General features: G+C 45.4%; 2 protein-coding genes across 2 annotated transcripts in view; both read left to right on the top strand.

The window, feature by feature from the left end:
* LOC125113985 (WAP four-disulfide core domain protein 3-like) overlaps positions 1–18,178 on the top strand; it is a 136,695-nt gene that overhangs the window by 75,348 nt on the left and 43,169 nt on the right. The window lies entirely within an intron of this gene.
* LOC125113987 (C-C motif chemokine 4) lies at positions 1,195–3,059 on the top strand. The gene is made up of 3 exons (XM_047756944.1): positions 1,195–1,502; positions 1,973–2,087; positions 2,658–3,059. The coding sequence occupies exons 1-3, from the start codon at positions 1,427–1,429 to the stop codon at positions 2,743–2,745; spliced, it is 279 nt and encodes a 92-aa protein (XP_047612900.1). The 5' UTR covers positions 1,195–1,426; the 3' UTR covers positions 2,746–3,059.

Genomic DNA, 18,178 nt, shown 5'->3' with positions numbered 1-18,178 from the left:
CATTTTTCTTTCTCAGAGCAGGTGGCAAGGTGGGTGAGAGCGGTTGAACTGAAGGTGGGTTGAGATCTTGATCCCATCATCCTAACTGCTCTCACTTGCCCTGATTCACGCACTACTGTATTCCTGGGATCTGGAAGCTTCAGGTTCACAGCAGCTGCCAAACCAGGCAGGGATTTACAGAAACACAAGGAATTCCCTCTGGATGCCTGGGAAACCCCACATGCTTAGATTACAGACTATCTGTAACATCGATGAACTAATTCCATTTTTATACTGGAGGAACATTCTTTATCTGGGTCTTCCCAGCTTGATTCTTCCTGAATTCTTTTTCCTTTTCTACTATCGGACCCAGGGAGCATACTGAGATCTTGATTTCTTTTGCATTCTCTTCTTCTAGGATAGACTGACCCAAACGCCTTTCCTGCATTCAGCCCTAATAAGATGGAATAAGATGGGTCTTTGTGTGTGGCATGGCCCCTAGAGGTCACCAGTTTCTCTGTGGTCATGTTCCATATATGTTCTGGAGCCAAGAGGGTAGAAAGAAAACGGATTTTAGAGTCTGATGAATCTCAGTCCAAATCTTGGCAGCACCCCTTAACAGCTGTGTGGCCTTGAGGTCATCAGTGAACTCTGCTCTGCTTTCTGATCCTCATTGTCTCAGGAAAACAAACACAGGGTTACAGAAGGGTTAGATATCAAGTGTGTGTGTGTATGTGTGTGTGTGTGTGTGTAAGCCAGCTTGCTCAGTGCCCTGGCACATAATAAATGTCCACTAAGTAGAAGCTATATGTCTACTGCTGGGCCCTTGTGCACATCTAATGCTGGACCGTTTCTTTATGCCCCAGGAAACATACAGGGCAGTAAAGTCACTCAGCCCAACAGAAGGAGGTCCAGGAATGGGAAATGGAATCCTGGCTTCCTCTTTCTTCTTGGGGCCAGGCTTGTGGCCACCCTGGAAAGACTGACATGAAAGCTTCAGCTTCTGGGGGGTGCTAACAACGGAGAAGAGCACCATTCTCATCCACAAGCCCCTTCTGGCAGGTGCGAAGTCTCCATCTTTCCTCTTGGGTTTGCGACTCTCCCCACCGCCCTGTGTCAGTCACTGTCTTTGGTGTACCACTTCCCTTTAGGGCACAGCACACTTCTCTCCTCCACCTCCCTCCGCTTTCCTCCGTGATGACATCACCGAGGAAGAGCTGTGAAAGCTCCTCGCTGTCAGCTAGCTTCAGTTTCCTTATTGGCACCATGACATCATCTGTGCTCTGGAAATTCCACTCGCCCTCCTGTACCCTCGCCTCTCTCCAAGGCCTCAGAGCTCCTATAAAGAGGGGTTCCCAACTCAGCATCAGCACAGAACACAGGAGGGTTCTGAAGCTTCTGGGTCCTCTCCTCTGAGCTCCGGGCAAGTCTCTCCTCCGCCAAGACCATGAAGCTCTGCGTGACTGTCCTCTCCCTCCTGGTCCTAGTCGCTGCCTTCTGCTCTCCAGCGCTCTCAGCACCAAGTAAGTTCACTCTCCGGGCTGCTGCTGAGTCATGATGTAGCCACCATTGACTTTCCTAGTTGGGGCTGGTCCAACAGCAGCCTCTGTGTGATTGGGACCAAAGGGAGCCGGGAAGGTTAGCCTGCTGTTAAATGTCAAACCTGGTTAGCCATTCGGTAGGAGTCAAGTTCCTGTTTTCTTAAGAAGTAGCAACCCATAGGCTTCTTCGAGCAAGTCCCTGTCTCCCTCTGTGCCTTCATGTCTCCATCTGTAAAGTGAAGGGGGTTAGGCCCAATCCAGCCTCAACCTTGTAGAATTCTTTCGTGATCCTCTCCTAGGATGCTCTGTTCAGAATAAGACTGCTACTCGGAGTGGGTGGGGTGGAATACAAGGGACCGCGTCTGGGGATCTCGAGGTCCCTAAGCACCACGAGAAGCCAAAATGAATGGTTCTGTGGAGAGCTTCTATCTCACCTTGGCCTTCCTTTCCAGTGGGCTCAGACCCCCCCACCTCCTGCTGCTTCACATACACCGTGCGGAAGCTTCCTCGCAACTTCGTGACTGATTACTATGAGACCAGCAGCCTCTGCTCCCAGCCAGCCGTGGTGTAAGTATCAAGCCTGGGGCCTCTTGGGGAGGCTGGAGTGGGGGCAGGTGTAGGAAGGGGGCCAGTTCGGGGCAGGGGCGATTAAGCAGTACAGAGGCAGGTCTCAGGGCTGAAGGCCTCCCTGAAAGCAGTGAGGAACAGGTCCCAAAGGCACCTGTTGAGTCCTGGAGCAGGTGCTAGGAGGGGATGGGGAGCTAAAGGAAGGTGAGGGGCTTTCTGGGAAGGAAGTTCGCCAGAGGCCAGGAAACCAGGAAAGATCAAAGAGATGACAAGAGACATGGGCTGACTTCTTAAACACATGTGGAAAAATCATTGCTCGGGGCAGCAGGAACCACCTGAGGAGACGTGTCCACATTGATTACAAAACTCTCCACTTCCTAATCTGGAAAACCCGGGAGGCCACAGCTAGACCAGGGGAGGAAGTGACAAGGAGTCAGGCCCCAGCAGCAACCCGGGAAGGGTGTCCCCTCCCACTGGGCTGTCCAACATGAGCCACAGTCAAGGACAGAGAGAGACCCACCATAGGCAAAGTTCCCTGGGATTCTAACCTGTCTGCTCCTCGTTCCACAGATTCCAGACCAAAAAGGGCAGGCAGGTCTGCGCCAACCCCAGTGATGCCTGGGTCCAGGAGTACATGGATGACCTGGAACTGAACTGAGCTGCTCTGAACCCGGGGAAGGTGTTCTCCAGGGAAAGTCACCTGAGCCCGACGCTTCTCAGCAAGACGCAACTTCTCGAGACTCCTGACTCCGCTCATTAGTCCCTATTCCTTTTCCTAACTTAATCTGTATCACATGTTGTGTTGCTGTATTTGGTGTTCTTTCCCCTTATTTATGCTTTTTTTTAAACCAAGGACATTTGTCCCCCATGGGGATGGTCCACCATCACTATTTCTCTGCTATTGTAGATACATGGATAATGCCCTTGATTCCAAGTGTTTTCATAATAAAACCTTTAAAAAAATGCAGATCATTTCTTTGTGTCCTAATTTGATTTGGGGATTGTAAGGGGAATTGCCTGGTTGTATGAATAGGGACAAAGTACAGGTTCCCCAACACAATAAGGATGAGCAATTACTGAGTACATAAAATGGGCTACCATGTCTAAAGACACAATTGCACTTAAAACTGTCAACAAGGATTTTAACACCCTTAGAAAACAGGGACTGTTAGCCTCCGTCTTACGGACGAGGCCACAGAGGCCCAGAGGTGATGTGACGTGACGTGCTAAGGCTTGCAGGTCTGCTTGAGGAGCACCGGGAAAGGATGATTCCCAAAAGACGGCTCTGCTGCTAAGGGTTATCATTTCAATGTCTTGCAGGAAAGTTATCAATAGGAGCAGCAGCACGATATAGAGGGAAGGCAAAGTAGCTCAGAGTCAGAAAGGTGGGTCTCCATCACTTGCTCTCAGCATATCGTTAGGAAGGTTGTTTTGCCTTACTAGACCTCAATTTTCACACCTGTAAAGTGGAAGGGAGATTGTCTACTTGGAAGAGTTGTTAGGAGGTGTAAAACACTCACCACGGGACCTGGCATCTAGCAGATTCTCTCTTTCCCTCTCTGAGGCTCCACCTTTTCACTTAAAATGAGCATTAATGTTTCTCCTCTGTGGGACATCAGACAGATTAGGTTAATTATTAGATCAGGTCTCTAGAACCCAAAGCAAATGTGAATTGTTTTCATAAGGACAGAAGAATGAATGTTAGATTTGGTTCTGGAGTGTTGTAGGAGTAGCCTAAGGCCACTTTTCCATGACACCCTTCTACCCGAACCGCCTGTGACATGGCTCAGAGAGAACATGAAATAGAACTATGTGCACATCCAAGTCTTGATCCACGGGACAGAGAATCATAGTCTATTAAAGCTGGGAGGAACCTCTCAGACCATCGGATCCAGCCCCTGTATTATGGACACTGAGGGCCAGGGGCTGAGAAGTGACTTGCCACCAGGAAAGTGTGCCAAGCCCAGGTTAGTCCGCTTCTTTGCACTCCTTGTGACATACACCTGTGGTCCCCACAAAGACAACTCTTTGTATAAGTAGGGTGAAGAGGGGGCTACCTTGAAAACTGTTTGAGTGTTTTTCTTTTAATTGAACTGTAGTTGATTTACAATATTGTATTTCAGGTATCACAGCAAGGTGATTCAGATATACACACACGACATGTATATATATTCTTTTATATGTATGTACATATATTCTTTTTCAGATTCTTTTCCATTATGGATTATAACAAGGTATTGAATAGAATTCCTTGTGCAATACAGTAAATCCTTATTGTTTATTTTATATATAGTGGTGTGTATCTATTAATCCCATACTTCTAATTTATCCCTGCCCTCTCTCCCTTTCTCCTTTGGTAATTATACATGTGTTTTCTATGTCTGTGAGTCTGTTTCTGTTTTGTAAATAAGTTCATTTGTATCATATTTTAGATTCCACATATAGGATATCATATGGTATTTTTCCTTCTCTAACTTCACTTAGTATAATAATCTCTAGGTCCATCCATGTTGCTGCAAATGGCAGAATTTCATTCTTTTTTATGGCTGAGTAATATTCCACACATACACACACATATATTCTACATCTTTATCCAGTCATCTGTTGATGTATACTTAGAGTGTTTCTATGCCTTGGCTACTATAAATAATGCTGCAATGAACACTGAGGTGCATGTATTAAAATTAGAATTTGAATCTTTTCTGTATATATGCCTAGGAGTGGGATTGCTAGATTGTATGGTAACTCTAATTTCAGTTATTTAAGGAACATCCACACTTTTTTCCATATTGGCTGCACCAATTTATATTTCTACACACAGAGTAGGGGGATTCCCTTTTCTCCACACCCTCTCCAACATTTATTATTTATAGACTTTTTAGTGATGGCCATTCTGACTAATGTGAGAATGTGAGGAAACCTTATTGTGGTTTTGATTTGCATGGCTTGTTTGAGTGTTCTTAGTCCAATGAGAAAGGAGAAGTGAGACCTTATACCTCTTTGGGGCCCACAGAAACAATTCCTTTCCTTGCCCTACCCTCAGCCACTTCCCCATCCCACAGCTCCAGAGAAACGTCCTTCAGATTCTGTAGGGACTGAGAGAAGGAGGGGGCAGAACTAATCCCAAAAGGTGTGAGAAGAGGCTAGCAGCAAAGAACCGAGAGCCGTCTTGGCTTCTGCTTTTCATCTGCCTAGATCCAAGCTGTTCAATACATAGCCACAATCCACAAGCGGCTCTCTGAATTTCAATTTAAATGATTTTTCTTTGGCTGTGTCCATGGCATGTGGAAGTTCCCAGGCCAGGGACCGAATCCACACCATAGCAATGACCTGGGCTGCTGCAGTGACAATGCCAGATCCTTAACCAGCTGTGCCACAAGGGAACTAAATTTCAATTATTTCTTTTATATGTTATGTATAGTGTCCAATTTGATAAATTTCAACAGGTGTATATTCTGTGAAATGATTACCACAATCAAGATAATGAATAAATCCCTCACCTTCAAAATAGATCTGCTTTCTGTCACTGTTTATAAAATTCTAGAATTTTACATTATGGAATCATACAGGATGTACTTTTTTGGTGGGGTCTAATTTCTTTCACTCAACCTAACTATTTTGATTTTCATCCTTGCTGTTGTGTGTATCAATAGTTCATTAATTTTTATTCCTGAGTAGTGTTCTATTGTGTGCATGTACCTCAGTTTGTAAATCCATGCATCTGTTGGTGGATGTTTGAGTTGTTTACAGTTGCTATTACAAATTAAGTTGCAATGAGCATTCATAACTACATGCTTGCATGAACATATGGTTTCATTTCTCTTGGGTAAATACCTAAGAGTGGAAAGAAACTGCCAAAGAGTTTCCCACAGTGGTTGTACAATTTAGCATTTCCACCAATCGCATATGAGTGATCCAGTTGCTCCCTGGACAACACTTGGTGGGATTATTAGTCTTTTCAAGTATTTTTTAGCTGTTCCTGTGGATGAGTATTAGTATCTCCTTACGCTTTTATTTTGCACTTTGCTAATGACTAATGGTGAGTATTTTTTCATGTGCGTATTTGTCTTCCAAATCTTGGGTGAAGTGTCTTAAAATTTTTGCTTGTTTAAAAAGTTGGGTTGTTGGTGGTCCCACTGAATTTTCAGAGTTCTTCATATAGTCTTGCTACAAGGACTTTGTTGGGTAAATGTGTTGCAAGTAGTTTTCCCAGTGTTTGACTACCTTTTCATTTTAATAACCATATCTATTGAAAACTAAATGTTTAAGATTTTGATGAAACTCTATTGATTGATTTTTATAGTTGGTGCTTTTTGCATCTTATTTATGAATTCTTTGGCAAACCCAAAGTCACTGAGATTTTGTCTATGTTTTCTTCTAGAAGTTTAGCAAGTTTAGCTCTTTAAGTTTATGAGCCATTGAATTAGTTTTTGGTGTATGGTGCAAGTTATAAATCCACATTTTAAAAATACATGTATCTAATTGCTAAAGGCTTATTTATGTGTTAGAAAGATTATACTTTACCCGCTGCCCGGCACCTCTGCGCAAAGTCAAGTGACCGTATTTATGTGGCTCTAATTCTAGGCTATAATTTTCTTTGATCTTTACACCACTACCATACTATCTTGATTCCTGTTGCTTTCTAATATATCATAAAACCAGAGAAAGTCTTTCAATTTTGTTCTTTTTCAAAGTTATTTGACTATTCTAGGTCCTTTGTATTTTCATAATTTTTTTTTTTTGTCTTTTTGCTATTTCTTGGGCCACTCCCGTGGCATATGGAGGTTCCCAGGCTAGGGGTCCGATCGGAGCTGTAGCCACCGGCCCACGCCAGAGCCACAGCAACGCAGGATCTGAGCCGCGTCTGCAACCTACACCACAGCTCATGGCAACGCCGGATCATTAACCCACTGAGCAAGGGCAGGGACCGAACCCGCAACCTCATGGTTCCTAGTCGGATTCGTTAACCACTGCGCCACGACGGGAACTCCTATTTTCATAAAATTTTTAAATCAGTTTGTCAATTTTTCCAAAAAGCCTGCTAGGATTTTGATTGTGATTCCACTGAATCTGTAGATCAGTTTAGCAGATATTTGGCATCCTTACAATATCAAATCTCCTCATCTGTGAACTTAGTGTATCTCTCTATTTGTTTCTTTTGGTTAATTTTCTTAGCAATGCTTTCTACTTTTCAACGTACAGGTCTTACACATCTTTTGGCAAATTTCTCCCTAAGTATTTCATACTTTCCATGTTATTATAAATGGCAGTGTTTTGGAGTTCTCATCGCGGATCAGTGGTTAACGAATCCGACTAGGAACCATGAGGTTGCGGGTTCCATCCCTGGCCTTGCTCAGTGGGTTAAGGATCTGGCATTGCTGTGGCTGTGGCGTAGGCCCGTGGCTACAGCTCCGATTCAACCCCTAGCCTGGGAACCTCCATATGCCGCGGGAACGGCCCAAGAAAATGGCAAAAAGACAAGTAAATAAATAATAAATGGCAGTGTTTTAAATTTCAATTTCTGACCACTCATTGCTAGCATATAGAATTATATTTTTTTGTATATCAATCTTGAATTCTACAGTCTTCCAACTCACTTATTAATTCTAGTAGCTTATTATAGGTTCTATGTAAGCAATCATTTTATCAGCAGATAAAGACAGTTTTGCTTCTTCTTTTCCAATATAGATGCTTTTAATTTATTTTTCTTTCTTGATTGCACTGAATTCCTATTGTGGCTCAGTGGGTTAAGAACCCAACATAGTATCCATGAGGATGCAGGTTGGATCCCTGGCCTTGCTCAGATCCTTGGGTTAAGGATCTGGCATTGCTATAAGCTCCAGTGTAGGTCACAGATGCAGCTTAGATCCAGCATTGCTGTGGCTGCAGTGTAGGTCTGTGGCTGTGGCTCCAATTCAACCCCTAGCCTGGGAACTTCCATATGCCGCAGGTACAGCCATAAAAAGAAAAAAACAAAACAAAATGCGGAGCCCTTTGCTTTCATGTCTCTTTCCCTTCATGTTTCTGGAGGGGAAGAGAGGGAAAGAGAGGGGAAGAGAAGGGAAGGAGGGAGGGAAGCACAATTACCTTTGGGTAGTAGGAAGCAAAGGAGATGAGGCAGAGAGGCCCTTTCTGCAAGATTCAGTGACCTGGTTGGCAGTAAGAAGTTATCAGGCTGACCAACCATGTCAGGAACAGCTTGAGGACCCAGAATCAAATATTCCATCCCTACCCTCAAGGCACTTGCAGTCTCCATGAGGCATAGACCAAAACAGGGCAAAGAACACACTGCTCAAGGCTAACTCCATGGTCCTCTAACTGGTCCTAAAATGCCATCCCTTTGAGCTTGTCCAGAACTTACCAGGGCAGATAAGAGCCAAGGATGCGGGCAAGGCTGAACACTTCCCTGCTGTGTATGACTCAGAAGGCAAGGAAACCCACTCTTACCATTCCTGTTTAACATGGTATTGGGGTTGAAGTCAGTGCTGTTACATTTAATTTAAATTAAATACAGTTTATTTATTTATTTATTTTTTTGTCTTTTTGCTATTTCTTTGGGCCGCTTCTGTGGCATATGGAGGTCCCCAGGCTAGGGGTCGAATCGGAGCTGTGGCCGCCAGCCTACGCCAGAGCCACAGCAACGCGGGATCCGAGCCGCGTCTGCAACCTACACCACAGCTCACGGCAACGCCGGATCGTTAACCCACTGAGCAAGGGCAGGGGCCGAACCCGCAACCTCACGGTTCCTAGTCGGATTCGTTAACCACTGCGCCACGACGGGAACTCCCATAAATACGGTTTAAAATTCAGTTCCTCAGTTGTACCCATTACATGGCTACACGTGTCTGCCGTGCTGGACAATGCAGATATAGAGCAGTTCCATCATCATAGAAAGTTCCGTTGGATGGATATTCACAGGGCCTAAAGGAAGTGAAAGGAGGGGAGTTGGGGTGGACTAGAGGGTGGGTGTGGTCTTTGGTGAAAGATACAGATCCCGGTCTGAGGGACGGGGTTGGGAGAGAGAAGAGATGAGCCCCAGGCCTCAGACATGGTACAGATCACTGCAGCAAGCTGAGTAATGGCCCCCAAGATGTCCACATCCTAATCATATGACAAAAAGGATTTTGCAGATGTAGTCAAGTGAGGGATCTTGAGACGAAGAGATTAGCCTGTATTATTTTTCTGGACTCTAAATCTAGCCATAGTGTCCTTATTATATATGGAACAGGTAGAGACCTGGCTAGAGAAGAGAAGACAGTGTGATAACAAAAGCAAGGTGCCTTTGCCACTGGCTTTGAAGATGGAGGAAGCAGCCCACAAACCAAGGAATGCAAGACTGCAGTTCTAGAAGCTGGAAAAGGCAAGGAAATTGCTTCTGTCCTAGAGCTTCCAGAAGAAGCACAGCCCCCTTGATTTCAGCTCAGATCTTGGACATGTGACTCCCAGAACTTTAAGAGAATGAATGTATGTTGTTTTAGGATACCAAGTCTGTGTAACTTGTTGCAGCAGCAATAGGAAATGAATGCAATCCCCAGATAAAGAGTCACTGACAGTGACCCCCTGAAGCTCATTGGGGGAAGCGATGGAACATTCTAGAAGGCGAGACAAACTTCCCCACAGGAAAAACCCAGGGTGAAGTGGATATATGCCAAGGTGATGAACTATGACCAGGTGAGGCACCTCAGAGTGAGTCACTTTAGCCGCTGAATACGCAGGCTGAAGCTTCACCAAGGATTCAACACCCACCAACCACATTAAGAAGAAGCCTGAATTAGAATTCCCATTGTGGCGCAGTGGAAATGAATCTGACTAGGAACCATGAGGTTGCGGGTTTGATCCCTGGCTTTGCTCAGCGGGTTAAGGATCTGGCATGGCCGTGAGCTATAGTGTAGGTTGCAGACATGGCTTGGATCCATTTTTGCTGTGGCTATGGTGTAGGCTGGTGGCTGTAGCTCCAATTAGACCTCTAGCCTGGGAACCTCCATATACTACGAGTGCAGCCCTAAAAAGCAGAAAAAAAAAAAAAAGAAGAAGAAGAAGCCTGACTCTTCCCGAGACTCCTGTGGCCCTCTGGGCATCTTAGATTTTTTTTTTTTTTTCTGAAAGCTTTCACTCTCTCATTTGTCTGATGAAACCCAGAGCAGAGCCATAACTTATATCTGGTTTCATTATTGGTGAGAGGACAGGGTTAAGGCCAGAATCTGGACCTCCTCCCTCGCAATGGAGCCCTCTCCCCACTGAGCAAATTGGGAGGGAGGAACTCAGTTCCACAGAGGCTGGAGGGACGATGGTAACGAAAAAACGCTTCACCCAGGAATTGCAGTCGACCACGTGCGGCAATATTGGACTTCACCTGTTGTGCAACATCAGACTTTGTTTTCTCCTTTTTCCTTTTTCATGAAACTTCCCTTTCTTACCCAGACGCCAGGAAGCCCATTTCTGCTTATGGGACCATCCCGTTGGGGTTTCTCTGGGTTTCTGGGTGGGAGGCGGGAGCCACCACCAGACACCAAGCCTGTATTTTCTGCTCTCGTGCAGCGCCTACTTCCCCCATTTTCCTCTCCAGCAGGGAAGAAGCCTGTTTCCTCATGCTCTGGTTTATGCAAACTTTCTGTCCTCTCCCTACCTCACCCCAATCCAGAATCTTCTGTCATGTTCCCATGACAGGCATTTTCCTCTGAAGGGTCCAGAAGCTGAGCCAGCAGAAGCAGGAGCAAAGGATGCACGCTGAGCAGCGGATGCTGAAAGAAACCACAGCTCTGGAGTTCCCGTTGTGGCGCAGTGGAAACAAATCTGACCAGTATCCCTGAGGATGAATGTTTGATCCCTGGCAGCGCTCAGTGGGTTAAGGATCCAGCGTTTCCGTGAGCTGTGCTGTAGGTCACAGATGGGGCTTAGATCCCATGTTGCTGTGGCTGTGGTGTAAGCTGGCAGCTACAGCTCTGATTCAACCCCTAGCCTGGGTACCTCCATATGCCACAAATGTGGCCCTTAAAATAAAAGAAAAATTAATAATTTTATTTTTAGGTGTATGATAACTGTGTAATATATATTTAGAAGAGAAGATAAAATCACAGCTTTTTTGTTTGTCTGTTTGTTTTTTTAAAGGAAAGACAGGGGAGTCCCTGTCGTGGCACAGTGGAAATGAATCTGACTAGGAACCATGAGGTCATGAGTTCGATCCCTGGCCTCGCTCAGTCGGTTAAGGATCAGGTGTTGCCATGAGCTGTATATAGGTAGCAGATACGGCTCAGACCCCATGTTGCTGTGGCTGTGGCATAGGCCGGCAGCTGTAGCTCCGATTTGACCCCTAGCCTGGGAACCTCCATATGTTGCAGGTGCGGCCCTAAAAAAATTTTTTAAAAATAAAAAATGAAAAATAAAGGAAAGATAGTCTTGGTCCCAACAGGTCTGGGGTCTCCTCACTTCTATCACAACTTCCAGCTGGGAAAACAGCCTAGAGGCAGGGAAGTCATTTTTCCAGGCTCTATTAGCTCCTTCACAATCTCAGGGTTCTGGGCCCTGGGCCTCCCCAGGGGCATCTCAGTTATGTACAGTGACTCCTGATTCATCTTCTCCAGGAGGTTCCTCTTCCTTCTGCGAAAAAGATTTTTATGCCAGGCACTGTACTGCCTGGGTTTCATGTATAATCCTCTTTAATCCTGGCAAATACTTGGGTAGGTATCATTATTCCCATTTTATTTTATTGGCTGCCGCCATGGCATATGGACGTTCCTTGGCCAGGGATCGAACCCAAGCCACCGAGGTGACAATGCCGGATCCTTAACCCATGGAGCCACCAGGGAACTCCATTATTCCCATTTTCAAGATGAGAACACTGAGATTCTGAAAGGTCAAGTGGTGGATGCACAGTGTGGGGACACAGGTTTTGTCTTGTCCGTCTCAGCCATGATCTCTGCAGGCCAATTTGATTTTCACTAGCCCTTCTTTTCTCTTTTTTTCTTTTCTTTTATAACCTTCCTACCTGTCTGCCTTGGGATCATTAAGCCTCTCTCCTTTCCATCCTCCCTCTCTAGCTCCTTGATTGGGGAGGTTACAGAAGCTTATCTTCTCTCCTTGTATTTCTTAAACAATTTTTTTTATTATAGTTGATTTGGAGTGGATAAGCAATGAGACCCCTCTTTTCTTTCTTTCTTCTTCTTCTTTTTTTTTTTTTGTCTTTTTTGCCATTTCTTGGGCCACTCCCACGGCATATAGAGGTTCCCAGGCTAGGGGTCTAATCAGAGCTATAGCTGCTGGCCTACACAACAGCCGCAGCAACGTCAGATCCGAGCCGTGTCTGCGACCTACACCACAGCTCACAGCAATGCCAGATCCTTAACCCACTGAGCGAGGCCAGGGGTTGAACCCACAACCTCATGGTTCCTAGTCGGATTCGTTAACCACTGAGCCACGACGGGAACTCCCCTCTTTTATTTCTTAAAAGAGCAAATCCCTTCTGGCGTTGCCCCAGCTGTGGTGCAGGCTGCAACTGCGGCACAAGTTCCATCCGTGGCCTGAGTGTGGAGGAGGCTATGATATCTGTGACTCAAGATGACGCCTGGGGATTGAAGTCCTAAGCGGCAGTTGGAATTACTGACAGATGAGCACACGCCTAGTGATCTGATATCACACACTCTATGGCCTTAAAATGAATAACTTTTGATTTAGGTAACAGTGGACATTGCACATAACTCAAAATGCTATCTGATCAAAGTAAATCTCCCTCCCGCCTCCATCGCCCAAGCATCCTGTTCCCCAGAAGCCGGGAGTGATTGGTACCGCTCTGTAGTGACTTATATCACTCACAGACTCAACAACATTCCAAAAGCATCAGGAAATGGAACCACCGAAGCGGTAATAAGGACAGCTCAGGGCATTCAGTTTCTAGCCATCATCCCGAAGGAGTTTTAAACCTCTCCTTTGACACATCTGGATTTACAAAGTTCTTGCCGGGTGTGCTCCGGGACAAGCTTAATCCCAATCCCAAACACTTCCTTGAGCTTTGAAAAGGCTACTTTCTCTGCCCTTTACACCCTAAACCAAAGGCTGCTGGAAGCATCCTGGGGGAATTTCGTAAGACTGCCTAGATCATAGGATGTTTTTAAACGCCAATGTCCCAGACTTTGGGGTGCCAAAATGTAACTTTATTTTTCCCATAAATGAACCCAGCTCTGCAGTCCCTGTCTCTTTCGGTGGTAGAAAATTTCACCTGGCCGCAGGTAAATATAATTTCTTCCTGATGTTTTTTTCTCCAGTTATGAATCTTCCATCTGCCATCCTTCTTCCTTGTCTCCCATCCTCCTTGGGTCCCCCTGCTGGTATGAAATTAGGCTGTTAAGGGGCAGAGGAATCCTACTCCTTGTTGTCTCCTGACCTCTACTGGCATTTGCTGAGATGTATCTCAGCCCTCTGGTTGTCACCCAACTAAACTTGGGTTCACCAGCCTGCATATAGTAAAGCCGACCTACGGACCCCAGGTTGCGGTGGCCCTGAAGTGGTTGTAAGGCCCTGAGGGAGGAGAATGCATGGCTTGTGCTCCAAAACCCTGAACTCCCTGCCTGAAGGGTTTTAGCAAAACATTTTTAAGGGGGAGGGTCAGAGTTCCCGTCGTGGCGCAGTGGTTAACGAATCCGACTAGGAACCATGAGGTTATGAGTTCGATCCCTGGCCTTTCCCAGTGGGTTGGGGATCTGGCGTTGCCTTGAGCTGTGGTGTAGGTTGCAGATGTGGCTTGGATCACGTGTTGCTGTGGCTTTGGCGATTAGACCCTTAGCCTGGGAATCTCCATATGCCGTGGGAGTGACCCTAGAAAAGGCAAAAGGACAAAAAGGGGGGGGGGGGGGCGTCCAGGGGAGAGTCCCAGGGTATATGATGAGCTCATGCACAAGTTCTGTTGGAGTGATGGTGCAGTAACACGTCAGTAACACGTCAGTATCACAGGGGTTAAGGTTAATAATCCTTAGGTGTCAGTAGGTCTGGAGACCTCGTGCTCATGATCATCAAGTGGTGAATGTCTTCCATTTGGCTGTGGTTTTAGCATCTGCAAAACAACTCGGGAAAATGTGCATCAAACACTATTATCATCTAGGTACTTCGGAGAGGAGCTCTAGCAGAGGACATGGGTGCATTACATTTATTTTTTTATTTTTATTTTTTTGGCTTTTTAGGGCCGTACCTGCGGCATATGGAGATTCCTAGGCTAGGGGTCTAATTGGAGCTGTAGCTGCGGGCCTACGCCAGAGCCACAGCAACACCAGATCCGAGCCGCACCTGCGACCGACACACAGCAACAATGGATCCTTAACCCGCTGAGTGAGGCCAGGGATCGAATCTGCAACCTCATGGTTCCTAGTCAGGTTTGTTTCTGCTGCGCCACGACGGGAATTCTGCATTACGTTTATTGATTTTTGCCACACGTGCCTTCTTGGGATAAATCCTACTAAGTCATGATGTATAATCCTTTTAATATGTTGTTGGAATTAGTCTGCTAGTATTTTTTGGAGGATTTTTGCCTCCCTTTTTATAAGGGATATGGGTGTATAATTTTTTTCTTGTGATATCTTTATCTGGCTTTGATATTAGGATAATGTTGGCCTCATACAATGAGTTAGGAAGCATTCCCTCTTCTATTTTCTGGAAGAGTTTGAGAATTGTTATGGAATTTAAAATTTTTTGCATTATGGTTAGATAACCTAATCTGTACAATGGGAATAGGTTTTGAATTTTTCTGTGGCCTAGTACATGTTTGGTTTTTGTGAATATTTTATACACACTAAAAAAAAAAAGAGTATTCTCTGTTGTTGAGCATAAAGTTCTCAGAGTTCCCTGGTGGCTTAGCATGTAAAGGATCCAGTGTTGTCACTGTTGTGGCAAGGGTTTGATCCCTGGCCCTGGAACATCTGAATGCTGCAGGGATGGCTAAAGAAATAAATACTTTAAAAATAAAGTTCTCTATTATCTACTAGATTTGAATTTTTTTTCTTTTTTCTTTTTCTTTTTCTTTTTTTTTCTTTTTTCTTTTTTTTTTTTTTTTTTGCATTTTAGGGCCTCACCCATGGCACATGGAGTTTCCCAGGCTAGGGGTCAAACCAGAGCTGCAGCTGCCGACCTACACCACAGCCACAGCAATGCAGGACCCGAGCCAAGTCTGTGACTTACACCACAGCTCACAGCAGCACCGGATCCTTAACCCACTGAGCAAGGCCAGGGATCGAACCTGCATCCTCATGGATACTAGTCCGGTTCATTATCGCTAAGCCACAACAAGAACTCCCTGAATTTGCTAATCTTTATAATTTAAATTATCTTTATTTCTCATTATTTTTGTCCATATTATCCATCAACTTATGAGAGGGATATGATAAAATTTTAAATTATTTATTCATGTAGTCCTTATACTTTTATCAGTTGTTGCTTTGTATACATTTCAAGTAATATTTTTAGGACTATCTATGCCTATGATCACAATTATCTTCTTAATTTATCACTCCTTTTAACACGGTTACCTTTATATGTTTGACATTAAAGTCTATTTGCCAAATATCAGAGTTGATAATTCAACCTTTGTTTAGTTCATATTTGCCCAGTAAATTTTTCTTCTCTTTGAGACTTACTATTCATTTTTTTTCATGTGTTTCCTAAAGAAATAGATTGCTTGATTTATTGTTCTCATTTTTATCCAAATCTGAGAGGTTGTGTGGTCAGTAAGTTTTACCCATTTATATTTATGACCCTAACTGTTAAACTAAGATTTATTTCTGTCAACCAAATTTCTTGTTTCTTATATTTTATTTTATTTTTACTATTTTATTTTGTTTTTATGGCTGTGCCTGCAGCCTATGGAAGTTCCTGAGCCAGGGACTGAATCCAAGCTGGAGCTGTGACCTATGCCAGAGCTGCAGCAATGCCGGCTCCTTTAACCCACTGTGCCCCCGGGGCCAGGGTCCTGTGATGCCCTATGACAAAAGGAGGTAGAAGCCCTCAAAAGGGCCTTTCTCTTGGTGCACACAGCTTGTCTCAGGACTTAATGAAGCTCTGGTTCTTCATGTCTCCAGGCAGAAAGGATGCCTGTGAAGGATACAAGCAGGCAGACAAAAGAGCTCCCCCCTGAGAACTAAGTGGGCTACATTTTTATTTTCAAAGGAAAAGTGGGGAGGGGAGAAGACCACCTTCTTCCTCATTCTTTGACTAGAGCTCAAGCTCACCGCCACAGCTCCTCCTTCACACGGGCAGGAGAGTTTCTGACCCGCATGGTCAAACCAGGACTCTCACTGCGTCTATGGTTCAAGGTCCAGTGGAAGTCACATCTTCCACATCTGGGGCCTGGTCGGTTCTAACCTGTTTATGTTGTACCCTCAATGGCCATGTCAATCTTTTCATGGTTGAGCCCTGGTTCCCTTCCCTCCTGGCTCAGTATGAGGTGGCTGACCACAGGACACCCAACATTGGATGAATGAGATGGGCAGCAGTTTATTTTATTTTTATTTATTTATTTATTTTTTGCTTTTTAGGGCTGTACCCAGGGCACATGGAAGTTCAAATGGAAGTTTCCAGGCTAGGGGTCCAATCGGAGCTGCAGCTGCCAGCCTACACCACAGCCACAGCAACACAGGCTCCGAGCCACATCTGCGACGTACGCCATAGCTCACCGCAACGCTGTATCCTTGACCCATCCTTGACCCACTGAGCAAGGCCAGGGATTGAACCCGCATCCTCATGGATACTAGGCGGATTCATGTCTGCTGTCCCACAAGGGGAACTCCAGGCTGCAGTTTATTAGTCGCAGGTACTCAAGCCAGGGGGAGGAGGCTCCTGTATGCCGTGCAGTGACCCCCGGGGATTGCACTTGGAGGCAGAGGGAACCAGCAGAAGCTGTGGGAGGCAGGCTTTGTCATACCAAGTGGGCAAAATGCCCATTAGTGCCCATGGGGGAGGGTGATGGGCTTGTTTGAGTGACTTCACAGGTTGGCAGGGAAGTGAGACTTGTCAAGTGGAGGACTGGGCTGGGGAGCCAGCCACGTGGGGAGCCTCTCCCCTGGGTGAGGGGCATGTTTGGAGAGAGCTGGAGAACTCACAGTTAGAACATGGAGCCTCCAAGATATCAAGGCAGCTCTTGAAATATTAGACCTTACAATACAAATGGGCCAGATGCTCTTTGCCTGGCTTCTTTCTTTTGAGATCCACAGGCACCTGTTGTCAAGATCTCTTGGTTCACGGAAAAAACTGGAGAAACCAGCAAAGATGCATGCCTGGTAGCTGCCCACAGTGCACTGAAGGCGGACTTGCTTCTTTCTGAGCAATAAGCCTTTCAGCCAACAGCAATGTGTAGAGACATCCCTAAGTGCAGAGAGAGTTCAGGCGGAAGAACTGGTAGGTTACATAGTGGATGCCATCACCATAGATGGGCTTGAACAGTATCCAGTTTCATCCCTATAACAACCTTTAGAAAGAGGGCCTGCCTGGAAATGCCAAAAGGAACCTATTTGTGCCCAGAAGATTAATCCTGTCAGATTTATGTGAAGTGCATTCGCAATGGCTGTGGCCATGGGTGCAAAGTCGTTTGTGAGGTCAGTAAAACCAGTCCCAGGGATTTGCACAGGAGAAAATGCGCTCTGGTCTTCCTTAAACTAACTGTGGGAAAAGCAGGATTGTCTTGCTTCATCCAGGATTTCTGGCTCCCTTATCTGAATGTTTCTGTTGTCCTGGCTTTCCCAAAGAGAACCAAGCCAAGCAGAAGAGACAGCTTGATCCTGGATGCATGGAAAGGGAAGTTGTGTTAAGGCTTTGCCCAGATATCAATAGTTTCCCAAATTCTGTGGGCCTTTTGAGCTCATTTCAGCCTGACAATAGGGCTGATGGTTTGGGAGAGGGAGAGAGAGAGAGGGACCCCCTTCATGGAGCTGCTGCTCTGGGTCAAGTGCCTGAATATAAAAGACGAATATGGAAATGTCACTCTCTTCAAATGCTTTCAGTCTAGATGGGGAGCTGGAAGCTTAAAACAAACGAAGAAGCAATGTGACAAGGGAAACGAGTTCAGAGGAGGCACTTTCGTCAGCGGGCACCTGAATCTCCAGAAAGCAGGTAAGAAT

This window comes from Phacochoerus africanus, chromosome 14 (genome assembly GCF_016906955.1).
Source record: "Phacochoerus africanus isolate WHEZ1 chromosome 14, ROS_Pafr_v1, whole genome shotgun sequence".
NCBI lineage: Eukaryota > Metazoa > Chordata > Mammalia > Artiodactyla > Suidae > Phacochoerus > Phacochoerus africanus.
This window is presented reverse-complemented; position numbering and strand designations above follow the sequence as displayed.